Source organism: Lynx rufus, unplaced genomic scaffold (assembly GCF_022079265.1).
Source record: "Lynx rufus isolate CCGP_SWC_20201006 ecotype Redwood Valley unplaced genomic scaffold, mLynRuf1.p SCAF_13, whole genome shotgun sequence".
Classification (NCBI taxonomy): domain Eukaryota; kingdom Metazoa; phylum Chordata; class Mammalia; order Carnivora; family Felidae; genus Lynx; species Lynx rufus.
This window is the reverse complement of record NW_025814827.1, coordinates 43274816-43289233: the sequence shown is the minus strand read 5'-3', so window position 1 is coordinate 43289233 and position 14418 is coordinate 43274816. Positions and strand designations below refer to the sequence as shown.

The 14418-nt window shown below is 39.4% G+C and overlaps 1 protein-coding gene across 4 annotated transcripts in view; it reads left to right on the top strand.

The window, feature by feature from the left end:
* The window catches only part of LOC124508760 (ribonuclease pancreatic-like), a 49497-nt gene that overhangs the window by 14099 nt on the left and 20980 nt on the right, over positions 1-14418 (top strand). For 2 of the 4 annotated variants that reach the window (XM_047075393.1, XM_047075392.1), the window contains exon 5: positions 3284-3623. The exons of 1 other annotated variant lie outside the window; for it this stretch is intronic. In XM_047075393.1, coding sequence (XP_046931349.1) covers positions 3284-3390 — 107 coding nt within the window. In that variant the 3' untranslated portion in view covers positions 3391-3623. Of the gene's footprint in view, positions 1-3283; positions 3624-5433; positions 5572-6301; positions 6400-14418 lie in introns of those variants that run through there. One more of the 4 variants, XM_047075390.1, reaches the window with a different exon arrangement.

Sequence of the window (14418 nt, the reverse complement as noted above, 5' to 3'; positions counted from 1 at the left end):
TGGAGTATGGTAAATTCATGGTGATGGTGCCAGTGGAGAAAGGGAATGGAATTATTTATAAATCTATGATGATGAGAAAAATGGGGAAAGAAATGGAATTTGGTTTGAAGCTCAGAAAGTAAGTGGAGACTAAATCATAGTTATTTTTATGCCAATACCATACCATTTAAATTACTGTAGCTTTGTAATATATTTTGAAATCAGGAAGTGTGATACCTCCAGCTTTGTTCTTCTTGATCAAAATCGCTTTGGCCATTTGGAGGTCTTTTGTGGTTCCATATAGAATTTCAGGATTTTTTTCCTCTGTGTCTATAAAAATTGTCTTTGGGATTTTGATAAAAATTGCATTGAAACTGTAGATTGATTTGGGTAATATGGACATTTTAACAATATTGATTCTTCTAATCCACAAACACAGAATGTCTTTCCATTTATTTGTTTATGCTTTAATTTCTATCATCAACGTTTTATAGTTTTTAGTATATAAATCTTCTACCTCTTTGATTAGGTTTATTCCTAAGCATTTTATTCTCTTTAGTGCTATTATAAATGGGATTGTTTTCTTAATTTCCTTTTCAGATAGTTTGCTGTTGGTGTATAGAAATGCAAGTGATTTTTATATGTTGAATTTGTGTCCTGTGATTTTAAAGAATTTGTTTATTAGTTGTATCCATTGTGTGTGTGGGTGGGGGTGGGGGTGTGTGGTCTTCAGGGTTTGTTACATATCAGATCATGTCATTGGCAAACAGAAATAATTTTACTTTTCTTTTCCATATATCTGATAAGAGGTTAATTTCAAAAATATATAAGGAACTCCTATAACTCACTAGCAAAAAAATAATCCAATTTTTTTTAAAAAAATTTTTTTTTCAACGTTTTTTTTTTTTATTTATTTTTGGGACAGAGAGAGACAGAGCATGAACGGGGGAGGGGCAGAGAGAGAGGGAGACACAGAATCGGAAACAGGCTCCAGGCTCTGAGCCGTCAGCACAGAGCCCGACGCGGGGCTCGAACTCACGGACCGTGAGATCGTGACCTGGCTGAAGTCGGACGCTTAACCGACTGCGCCACCCAGGCGCCCCAAAAATAATCCAATTTTAAAGTGGCAAAAGACTTGAATATACATCTAACCAAAAAAGACATACAGATGGCCAACAAGTACATGAAAAGATGCTCAACATTATTAATCATCAGGAAATGCAAACAAAACCACTTACCACCTGTTAAAAGATATTGAGATATAACTTCACACCTCTTAGAATGACTCTTATCAAAAAGATAAGAGATAAACAGTGTGGTGAGGGTGTGGAGAAAAGAGAACGCTTCTGTACTGATGGTGGGAATGCAAATTATATAGCCACTGTGGAAAACAGTGTGGAGGCTCTTCTTCAAAAAATTAAAAATAGAATTACCATATTGTCCAGCAATTCTGCTTCTGGATATATATCCAAAAGAATTGGAGTCAAGATCCTAGAGAGATATCTGGACTCCCTGTTCGTTGTAGCATTATTTACAATAGCCAAGATATGGAAATGACCCAAATGTTCACCAACAGATGAATGAATAAAGAAAATGTTGTGTATACATATAATTGAATATTATTCAGCCTTAAAGAGGAAATCCTGCCACTTGTGACACTGTGAATGGACCTTTAAAACTTTGTAAGTGAAATAAATGAGCTGCAGAGGGAAAATACTGTATGATTTCTTACATATGAAGTATTTAAAATAGTCATATGTATAGAAGTAAATGAAAGGATGGTAGATGAGGGAGGGAAAATATGGGGAGTTGCTCAATGTGCATAAAGTTAGTCATACAAGATGAACAAGTTCAGAAATTTTCTGTATAACATAGTGCATACAGTTAACAGGTACAGTGCACTTAAAATTTTGTTAAGAGGATAGATCTCTCAGGTTAAGTTTTATCGCAAAACAACAGTAACAACAACAAAGGGACACAAAGAAACTTTTGGATGTGGTGATGAATATGTTTATTACCTTGATAAATCACACCTTGATTGTGTGATGGTAACTTGATTATATACATTATGTCCACATGTACCAAATGATCTGCATTAATTATGTGCAGGTTTTTGTGAGCCAGTTATGCCTCAAAGCTGGAAAAAAATAAATTGTACTTATCATCCTGTAGAAACTGGCCTGTGGCAGTTTCTATAATTCTGATTATAGAATATGACGTATCGAACAGAAGTAAATCTTTAAGGCTGAGAGGGATAGTGTCTGGAGCATAGCATTTAGGTCAAGAGAGTTTCATTACAGACAAAAGGAGAAGAGATGCACTGAACATAAAATGGAAAGACCCAGGGAGTTTCTGGAGAATTTACTCTCTCCAGATAATTTTCAAAGGTGTGAAAAACACTCTCCCTTTTTTCTTTTGATTTTTCCTATCCTTTGGACTTGGAAGGTGGACTGAGCCACAGGCTACCTCTTGCCTCATCTGAGGAGGCATTACCTACATAACCTTTGTAGGTAAATGTAAGAAATCCTACAGGGTAGGAATGGGGAAAATCTTATTTTGTTGGCATCAGGCCTCCAAATGGAGGCAAATAAAAGGAGTACTTATTTCCTTTTTTATTAAAAAAATTTAAAAACATTTATTTATTTTTGAGAGACAGAGAGAGACCGAGCATGAGTGGGGGAGGGGCAGAGAGAGAGAGAGACACAGAATCTGAAGCAGGCTCCAGGCTCTGAGCTGTCAGCACAGAGCCTGACACGGGGCTTGGGCCCATGAACCACAAGATCATGACCTGAGCTGAAGTTGGACTTCAGCTAACTTCAGCTAATGGACTGAGCTATCCAGGCACCCAAAGAAATACTTGTTTCCTAATGGAAGCTGGGTACCAAGGTTTTGGATAAGAAAAGACTAGTGTAAGTCAGGGTTGAGGGGAGAATTTGCCTTCCAGGGATGGGTGGTGATTCACGTGGCCAGGCCAAGCTGCAGTCATGTGCTGGTGCTGGAGAGAACATCATCCTTAAGGGAAAAGGAAACCAAAGAAATTTGAAGTAATGAAGACAATGTGGAGAGTGGGACCTCTAGCAAGCAAGAGTTGAGGTGTAGTCTGTGGTTGTGGAGATGAGCATTAAAAAATAATAATAACAAACAAACCATGCTTGAATTTGTATCTTTGATGAGAATATTTTGCACATTGAGCCTTGATCTCTTCTTAAAAAAGAAAATGCAATAATAGGAGAGCACCTCTCTGCAGAGCACAATGAGATCAGCAACCTAGACTCCTCCCTTGTCTCTCTTTATTTTTGAGCAGGAAATGGCCAGCCTTATGGTGACCTGGGCTCCATGTTGCTGCTTGTCCAGCTGGACCTGCTCCTGGCTCCCTCTCCTCAGACCAGAGGGTACCCACAAATAGTTTGAGGACACAGGGATTTTCCTGCAGGTGAGGATTATTTGTGCCTGGGGTCAGCCTTCCTAGGTTCACCCATGCTGCTTCCCCCAGGCGATCATTCCTTCCCTCCAACCTTGCTCTTATGGTCTCTCCCCAAGCTCAACATTCCCATACTTTCTAAGAGACTACTACTTTTTTGAATTTATTTTTTAAAATTATTTGAGAGAGAGAGTGGGGAGAGGGGCGGGGGGGGGGGAGAGAGAGAGAGAGAGAGAGAGAGAGAGAGAGAGAGAATTTTAAGCAGGTTCCACACTTACTGAGGAGCCTGACAAGGGACTCGATCCCATGATCCTGGGATCATTACCTGAGCTGAAATCAACAGTTGGACACTAAACCGTTGAGCCACCTAGGCATGCTGAGACTAATACTTTACACTGAATTCGGGTTTCTCAAAAAAGAAAAACAACCCAATAAAATTAAGTATGACTTCAAATACATCCCTCCTTCAAAGACTACAGATATCCCCAAGCCAAGGAAATACAAAACATCTGGCTTCCTGTTGGAATGAGGGGAATGAGGAAAATAGAAGAAAGAAAAAGTAAGATCTCAGAAAAATATTCTGCCTTGCATTTTTTTTTTAATTTTCTTACTGAAAAATTTCTGAGCACTGTCTCTGTGCTCTTCCCACCTAAGGACTCAGAATAGGGAGAATATGACGTAATTGTATCCAGTCTGTAATTTCAAATTTACCTTGAGTTGCAACGTGAGATCCAGTTGCTGGGAACTGCGGCAGTTTCTGCAAAGGTAGAGGAGTTCATGCACTGTGCCCCTCAGCTGCTCTTTCTTAACCTCACCTAAGCTTAAAGGAGGCTTTTTGGTGTGTGTGTGTGTGTGTGTGTGTGTGTGTGTGTGTGTGTGTGTGTGTTACAGGGGAGGTGAGCTGAGAAAGAGAACTGGTTTTCTGATGATTGAGCATCTCTTCCTTAGTCTCAAAAATGTGGGGATGGGGAAGTTTCTGGCAACATTCCTGAGAGCCAACTTATTGCCTCAAATTAGAACTTACTGTGCTACAGGGGCACCTGGATGGCTCAGTTGGTGAAGCGTCTGACTACTCTTGATTTTGACTCAGGTCATGGTCTCATGGGGTTGGAGCCCTGCATTGGGATCTGTGCTGACAGTGCCTCCTTGAAATTCTTCCTCTCTCTCTGCCCCTCCCTGCTTGTGCTCTCCCTGTGTCTCTCAAAATAAATTAAAAAAAAGTTACTGTGCTATAGACCTTTGCTAACAGATCTTGTTATTTGGGAAGATAATTCTATGCAAATATGGAATCATTTTAAAAGTGAACAACCTTAGAATGCATCTTTTTGTTCTCACTAATTGTGCATCATCACAAATTCAGATGCTCCTGATTTCTCTGAGATAGAGCTCTGGAGACTCTATCAGGATCTCCTGCGTGAACATTCTCCAATAGTCTGAAAGTTTATTAAGTAAAAATATGTGAAGGTCCACTAATAATATCCAAGCCAGATTACGCCCAGATAATGATCTCTAGAATGTTCCAGTTCAGCACATATTGTTGAAAACAGAGAGACACACATGTGCTGTAATCAAATGTGAGTGAGCCATGTACTGAAATAGGCCAAGGGATATGGAATATCTGAAAGGGAGAAAAGGAGACAAGAAGAGGAAAGAAGGAGGAAGGGAGGATATAAGAGGGTATGAGCAAAGACTCCATGAGAAGATAAAGCTCCCAGTGTGAGAGACACTTTCTCCCATAATGCCTGTGGTCTTGCTGTGCATGGAGGCAGATGAGTGGCCATATCTAGTGAGTCCATGAGGCTGGAGGCTCCCTGGGACTGGGGTGTGTCTTTGAATCCTTATTACCTGGTACAGAGTCCATGCTGAGAAATGTTTGATTGATGAATGGTGGGACATATTTTCATCTGACCCAGTACACTGAGTGTGCTAAACATCAATAAGTATATAAACCAGAATATTCTACCAATTATATGTGATACTAATTTCTGTTCTATATCTCATTGATTGTCTGGGTTTCCTGTTTTTAACTCTAGTTGTCTTCTAGGACTGGCACCAGGACCAGAACCCTAGAGATTCAAATCTCTTACCAGTGCTCTCCTGTCAAGAGCTGCCTCCTTAGTTCCAGACCCTTGAGCTGGTGGCAGAAGCCTTCTTTCAGCAGGCTATTCACTGTAAATATTACCACAGTTCCCACCTGACTTATAGAGTCAGGTAGTGCTTGAAACCTGTCCTCCCACTGGGCTGGTTCTTCTAGAATTTTTTGTTTGTTTGTTTCTTTATTTTGAGGGAAAGAGAGCATGTGTGGGGGGCTAGGGGGGGAGAGAGAGAGAGAGCGAGAGAGAGCGAGAGATTGAAAATCCCAAGCAGGCTCCACTCTGTCAGCACAGAACCTGACGGGGGGCTGGATCTCACCAACCATGAGATCATGACCTGAGCTGAAACCAAGAGTTGGATGCCTAGCCGACTGAGGCACCCAGATGCCCCTGGTTCTTTTAGAATTCTGACATCAGCCTGAATCAACAGGGCATTTTACTTTGCACTCTGGCCACTCTCCTTGGGAGTCAGCTCTTTAGCCAGTTCAGTATATCCTGACAAGAACCACCTTGTTTTTTTACTCAGTGGACTATCTCAGGGGTTTCCATGTGACCAGTAGTCAAGTGGGGACATGATTTAAGGGAAGTTGGAAAATGCATTTGTGAGTATCTTAGGTATCCTAATGAATTCTCTGAAAACTGGCGGTGTGATGGAATGTTTAATCCCACCGCACACTAATGCATAACAACTATGGTTAAGAAGGCTTTGCAAAAGGCTACCTAGACAGTCAACCATCCAGGGGGGTTAAAACCATAGCATAGAACCATAGCACCTATTGGTTTGCATTTCATTTCTTTTCCTATGTAGTGAACTTCAAAGGTCTTAATTCCCTGTTATCTCAGAAGATTAGTATTGTGGGAACAGAAGGTTCCACCAGGTCCTCTATGGAGAGGGAAAAGGATTAGGTAAGTTTTTCTAATTCACATTAGTCAATAGTTATGGGTTAAGGCTTTAAAAAGAATAATTAAAATGTCAGTAAGGCCATTCAGAGGAGGTAAAAGTAAATAAAACCTTTTCTCCCTTTGACTTTCATTTCTTTTCCTTTTTGTTCTCCTGATAATGGTTTAAAGACCACTAATCCTCTTATATCTTAGAGGAATACTATTGCAGAAACACTGGTAGTACTGGATGCTCTGTTGAGGGGAAAGAGTAGGTCGTCTGTGTTAAGAAGTTTAAAAAGTCTGCTGCGGCGCCTGGATGGCTCAGTAGGCTGAGCATCTGATTCTTGGTTTCGGCTCAGGTTATGATCCCAGGGTGGTAGAATCGAGCTGTGTGTTGAGCCCCACACTGAGTGTGGAGCCTGTTTGGGATTCTCTCTCCCCCTCTGCTCCTCTCACCCACTCATTCTCTCCTATAAAATAAAATAAAATAAAATAAAATAAAATAAAATAAAATAAAATAAAATAAAATAAAATAAAATAAAATAAAATAAAATAAAATAAAATAAAATAAAATAAAATAAAATAAAATAAAATAAAATAAAATAAAATAAAATAAAATAAAATAAAATAAAATAAAATAAAATAAAATAAAATAAAATAGAATAAAATAAAAAATTTAAAAGTCTGCTTATCATGGTTGGTTCTAAGATATTTACAATGTGTGTTAGAACATGGAAAGGTCTGTTATAAATTCAGTATAACTTTATTTTGTTCTTTGTCTCTAACTGTTTAGGCCTTGGAACCCCTTTTCCCCATGGTTTCTGATAAACTTTGGAAAATGCTTTTGATTTATTTCATGATCCCCTTTGGGTGCTGAGATTCTCCCCATGTTTGCTCTTCAGTGTCAATGTAATCTTGGTATCACACTAGGCAACAAACCTGAACAATAGGAAGGTTACACAGTTCTGAACAGAATTTATGGTGCCAATAAATTACAAGGGCCTTGTCAGGTAGAAGCTTTCAAATACCAATGGAAAGAGCATACCATTTACTTTGATGGCCCGAGGGCCTGCAAAAATAACATAAAGAAACTCTTCTAGTCCTCCTTCTCCAGGATAAGCAGGAAAGCTTATATCCTACTCTTCTCCATGCTTCTTCTGATATGAGAATTGTTGGAATGAGAATAGTCTGAACTGAGAGGGGCTTTGTGAAAGAAGTTGCAGAATGAAGAAGTTAGCCCATGTGGAATTTTGTGAAGCCTTTCTTCCTTGATGTACATCTATTCCCTGATGCTGGTGAGCATATCAGGTCCAGAAAGCCTCTCCTTAAGATTCCATAGTGTTATGGGTCTCTATATGCAGACATGAGCAATCCAGGGAGGACCCTGGGATGGTGTTCCCTGAATAGCAGAGCTTGATGCATAAAAATTATTAAACAAATATTATTTTAAAATTTTAATCAGTTACTTGGAACTTAACAATTTAAAACATAATTCTAGGGGCGCCTGGGTGTATCTGTCAGTTAAGCATCCAACTTCGGCTCTGGACATGATCTCATGGTCCATGAGTTTGAGCCCCACATTGGACTCTGTGCTCAGATTCTGTCTCCCTCTCTCTCTGCCCCTCCCCTGCTTCGTTCTCTCTCTTTCTCCCTCTCAAAATAATTAAACATTTAGAAATTTTATTTTATTTTATTTTTATTTTTTAATATATGAAATTTATTGTCAAATTGGTTTCCATACAACACCCAGTGCTCATCCCAAAAGATGCCCTCTTCAATAGCCATCACCCACCCTCTCCTCCCTCCCACCCCCCATCAACCCTCAGTTTCTTCTCAGTTTTTAAGAGTCTCTTATGCTTTGGCTCTCTCCCACTCTAACCTCTTTTTTTTTTTTCTTCCCCTCCCCCATGGGTTTCTGTTAAGTTTCTCGGGATCCACATAAGAGTGAAAACATATGGTATCTGTCTTTCTCTGTATGGCTTATTTCACTTAGCATCACACTCTCCAGTTCCATCCATGTTGCTACAAAGGGCCATATTTCATTCTTTCTCATTGCTGTGTAGTACTCCATTGTGTATATAAACCACAATTTTTTATCCATTCATCAGTTGATGGACATTTAGACTCTTTCCATAATTTGGCTATTGTTGAGAGTGTTGCTATAAACATTGGGGTACAAGTGTCCCTTTGCATCAGTACTCCTGTATCCCTTGGGTAAATTCCTAGCAGTGCTACTGCTGGGTCATAGGGTAGGTCTATTTTTAATTTTTGGAGGAACCTCCACACTGTTTTCCAGAGTGACGGCACCAGTTTGCATTCCCACCAACAGTGCAAGAGGGTTCCCGTTTCTCCACATCCTCTCCAGCATCTATAGTCTCCTGATTTGTTCATTTTGGCTACTCTGACTGGCATGAGGTGATATCTCAGTGTGGTTTTGATTTGTATTTCCCTGATGAGGAGCAACGTTGAGCATCTTTTCATGTGCCTGTTGGCCATCCAGATGTCTTCTTTACACAAGTGTCTATTCATGTTTTCTGCCCATTTCTTCACTGGATTATTTGTTTTCTGGGTGTGGAGTTTGGTGAGCTCTTTATAGATTTTGGATACTAGCCCTTTGTCCGATATGTCATTTGCAAATATCTTTTCCCATTCCGTTGGTTGCCTTTTAGTTTTGTTGGTTGTTTCCTTTGCTGTGCAGAAGCTTTTTATCTTGATGAGGTCCCAATAGTTCATTTTTGCTTTTAATTCCCTTGCCTTTGGGGATGTGTCAAGTAAGAAATTGCTACGATTGAGGTCAGAGAGATCTTTTCCTGCTTTCTCGTCTAGGGTTTTGATGGTTTCCTGTCTCACATTCAGGTCCTTTATCCATTTTGAGTTTATTTTTGTGAATGGTGTGAGAAAGTGGTCTAGTTTCAACCTTCTGCATGTTGGTATCCAGTTCTCCCAGCACAAACATTTAGAAATTTTAAAACATAATTATAACTTAGTGAAGCCTTAGACATATTTATTATGAGAGGTATAAAAGAATTACTACCATGAAAAATTCTTTCAGGTTTAATCAGATTAATTTTGAACACTTGTGAATTGTTCCCTCGGTTTCCATTTACCACTGTCTCATTTTCTCTGCCACATTAACCCCCACAGAGCCCAGTGTGAATGGGAAATTCATTTGGCATTTTGGGAACTATTGTTACTAACAAAGGAAAAACAAAGACCTAAAGGAAATTTAGCAAACACAAAGGTAATAATGATGCCATACAGCATAGCTCACTGAACCATCTAGTGGGAGAGGCAACTTCTTAAGCACTGGACCCACGGTCCTTTCTTTTCATCAAAAGAAAAGGAACCCCCAACAGATATCCACTCCTCCTCTTCCCTTTAGCATTTCTCTTCCAAGGAAAGTTCTAGAATAAGATGCTTGTCCCAGACTCAGTCTTAGGTGAAGAGTAGATGTGTAATCCTCCTATTAGAGTTTCTGTGTCTTCCTTTCCTTCTGAACGAATGAAAGATAAGGTTATTTTTCCCCTAGAAAATGAGTGCTGACCTAACCTCTGTTAGGGTAAGGAATGAATCAGTACATTAAAGCATGTGTGGGTGGTGGTGGTAGTGGAGGGAGATCATAAAAATATGAAGAAAAGTCTGAAAGACTTCTAAAAACACCATGCTTAAAGAGGCCCACGGGTAATTGAAAAAAACTTCTGCTATTTCCAACTATTATCGAATGATTTTAACCTTAATAAGTATGATATTCATGTAGGCTTTATCATGATTGTGTGAACTTACATGTGGTTCCTGCTTTTTAAGTGCCTACAACTAGTTTAATAAGAAAATATAATCATAAATAGGTATTCTTATCCTTTATAATCAGAAGCTTTGATAAAGTTCTGATCAAGGATCACATTGACTCCATTAATCTGATAAAAACTAACTGCAAAATCACTTGCCAGAGAGTTAATTTTCACCGTTCATTTGTTCATTCATCAACTGTTATTTAAGTGCCTATTATTTGCCAGGAAATGTGAGAAATGTGCTAGGCATTGTAACTCAGCTGTGTGAAAGACAGACAGAAGCCCTACTTTTTAAATTTTTTAATGTCATGATAAGTGCACTCTTTAATCCTCATGCCCGATTTCACCTATCCCCCCACTTACCTCCCCTCTGGTAACTATAAGTTTGTTCTCTATAGTTAAGGGTCTGTTTCTTAGCTTCTCTCTCTCTCTCTCTTACTCTTCTTTGCTTGTTTGTTTTGTTTCTTAAATTCCACATATGAATGAAATCATATGGTATTGGTGTTTCTCTGACTGACTTATTTTGCTTAGCATTATATTATTCAGCTCCATCAATGTTGTTGCAAATGCCAAAATTTCATTCTTCTTTATGGTTGAGTAATATAATGGAATATTATATATATATATATATATATATATATATATATGCGCATACACACACGTATATACACACACACATATATATACATACATATATATATACACATATATATATGTGTGTGTGTGTATATACCACATCTTCTTTATCCATTCATCTGTTGATGGACACTTGGGCTGCTTCCATAATTTGGTTATTGTAAATAATGCTGCAATAAACATAGTGGTGCATGTATCCCTTTGAATGAGTTTTTGTATTTTTTGGGTAAATACCCAGTAGTGAGATTACTGGATTTTAGGGTTGTTCTATTTTTAACTTAAAAAAAATTTTTTAACATTTATTTATTTTTGAGAGACAGAGAGAGACAGAGCATGAGCAGGGGAGGGAGAGAGAGGGAGACAGGGAGAGAGACACAGAATCCACAGCAGGCTCCAGGCTCTGAGCTGTCAGCACAGAGCCAGATGTGGGGTTTGAACCCATCAACTGTGAGATCATGACCTGAGCCAAAGTCGGATGCTCAACCGACTGAGCCACCCAGGCATCCCTCTATTTTTAACTTTTTAAGGAAGCTCTTACTGTTTTCTGCAATGGCTGCACCAGTTTGCGTTCCCAACAGTGCATGTGAGTTCCTTTTTCTCCACATCCTTGTCAACAATTGTTGTTTCTTATGTTGTTTATTTTAGACATTCTGACAGGTGCAAAGTGATATCTCATTGTGGTTTGATTTGCATTTCCCTGACGATCAGTGATATTGAGCATCTTTTCATGTGTCTGTTGACCATCTGTATGTCTTCTTTGGAGAAATGTCTGTTCATGTCTTCTGCCCAATTTTATTTATTTTTTTTTAATTTTTTTTTCAATGTTTATTTATTTTTGGGACAGAGAGAGACAGAGCATGAACGGGGGAGGGGCAGAGAGAGAGGGAGACACAGAATGGGAAGCAGGCTCCAGGCTCTGAGCCATCACCCCAGAGCCTGATGCGGGGCTCGAACTCACGGACCGTGAGATCGTGACCTGGCTGAAGTCGGACACTTTAACCGACTGCGCCACCCAGGCGCCCCTCTTCTGCCCAATTTTAAATTGGATTATTTGTTTTTTGGGTGTTGAATTTTGTAAGTTCCTTTTATAGATAGATAGATAGATAGATAGATAGATAGATAGATAGAGATAGATATGGATATAGATATAGATATAGATGTAGTTTATGTATATTTTGGGTACTGTTTATTGGATATGTCATTTGCAAATATCTTTTCCCATTAAGTTGGTTTTAGTTTTGTTGATTATTTCCTTTGCTGTGTAGAAGATTTTTTGGGGGTGTAGTCCCAATTGTGTATTTTTGCTTTTACTTCCCTTGCCTCAGGAGACATATCTAGAAAAATGTTGCTACGGCCAATGTCAGAGAAATTACTGCCCGTGCTCTCGTCTAGGATTTTTATTGTTTCAGGACTCACATTTAAGTCCTTAATCCATTTTGAGTTTATTTTTGGGTTTGGTGAAAGAAAGTGGTGCAGTTTCATACTTTTGCATGTAGCCGTCCAGTTTTCCCAGCACCATTTGTTGAAAAGACCATCTTTCCCCCACTGGATATTCTTTCTTGCTTTGTTGAAGATTAGTTGACTGTATAGTTGTGGGTTTATTTCTGGGTTTTCTATTCTGTTCTATTGATCTATATGTCTATTTTTGTGCCATACTATACTGCCTTGATTTCTACAGCTTTATAGTATAACTTGAAGTCTGGAATTGGATACTTTAAGTTTTGTTTTTCTTTTTCAAGATTGCTTTGACTATTTGGGATCTTTTGTGGTTTCATACACATTTCAGGATTGTTTGTTGTAGTTCTGTGAAAAATCAAAGGCCCTACCTTTTGAAACATTCATTTGAGTGGAGGCAGACAATATTAAACAAGTAACAAAATAAATAATACAGATTACAATAAGAGCTATGAAGGAAAAAATGTGATGTAATAGAGGAATTGGTGTGTAGAAGAACAGAACTACTATAGACTGAATGAAATGTTGAAATCTTCACCCCTAATGTGATGGTATTGGAGGTCAAGCCCTTGAGAGATGATTAAGTTATAAAGGTAGAGCCCTCTGGAGTGGGATTAGTGCCCTTATAAAAGAGATCCCCCAGAGGTCCTGGTCCTGCCACCATATGAGGACAAAGCAAAAAGATAGCCATCGATAAACCGGGAGGTGGACTCTCACCAGACACCAAATCTGCTTGTGCCTTGATCTTGGACTTTCCAGCCTCCAAAACTGTGAGAAATAAAAGTTCATTGTTTATAAGCCACCCAGTCTATGGGAGTGTGTTGTAGCATCCTGAACGGACCAAGACAAGGACCACAGACAGGGTGGTCAGGGAAGAATCTCCACTGAGGGAAAATTTAAATGGAAACCTGTCAGATAAGGAGACAGTCTTATAAAAGAACGTTTCAGGTAGAAAAAATAGCAAGTGCAAAAACCCTGAGAATGGCAAAAGCTTGGCATTTTCTCTGTCCTTAAAGAGGCCAGTATGGCTGGGGAGAAGTAAGGGGGTGCAAGATGATGGTGAGGAGGTAGAAAGGGAAGAAATAAAATCCATACTAGAAGGAATCAGCTGAAGAGTCAACAGCTCCTGGATTTCTTGCCATAGAGTCGGCATGGCCTCAGGAAAATGGGAAAAGGAAAGCTCCCATTTCTTATTTATTCTGAGAAAGAGAGTAAGTGAGTGGGAGAGGCAGAGAGAGAGGGAGAGAGAAAGAGAACCCCAAGTAGGCTCTGCACTGTCATTGCAAAGACTGATGTGGGGCTCGAACTCATGAACCATGAGATTGTGACCAGAGCCAAAACCAAGCATTGGACACTTAATTGACTGAGCCACCCAGGCGCCCCAAGTAAAACACCAATTTCTTAAAAAAATTTTTTTTAAATGTTTTATTTTATATTTGAAAGAGAGAGAGAGTGAGCGAGCACGAACGGGAGGGTCAGAGAGACGGAGACAGAATCTGAAGCAAGTTCCAGGTGCCAAGCTATCAGCACAGAGCCTGATGCAGGGCTCGAACCCACGAACTGTGAGGTCATGATCTGAGCCAAAGTCAGATGCTCAATTGACTGAGCCACCCAGGTGCCCCGGAAAGCCCCAGTTTCTTAAAGGAAGGGACAACAGTGACTGCAGACTCTCATTTGAATGAAATTTTGGATCAGCTCACAACAAGGAGTTAGGCAAGATCCAACCTGAGCTCCAGCAGTCAAATCCCAGGTTAACAATTCTCTCCACTGTGACCCTGAAAGTGAGGCGGTATGTCTCTGAGGTTCTGAGATCCCTTGCAGACGACAGAAAGATGCAATGAGCCTCAGTACTAGACAGAGAGGAGCTGAGTGATGCTTCCCCTGGAGGAGCCATGCTAAGCATTCTGCCACTAGCTTCAAATGATAGCAGCGGTGGCAGTGACAAACTATGTTAAGTAGTGACAAATTCTGTATGGATGTTAACTTACCATAAATATTGAGAATAGAGAAAAATTAATTGCATTTAAAATGCGAACACAGAGAGTTAGAACAATTATTACAGAGCAGTGGAGAAGGCTGTGAGATGCTCCACTGGATTACGAAAAGATAAATGTTGACTCTCCCTCTGTTGCTTCTCTCTATATGTTTTTTTTTTTTTTTTTTC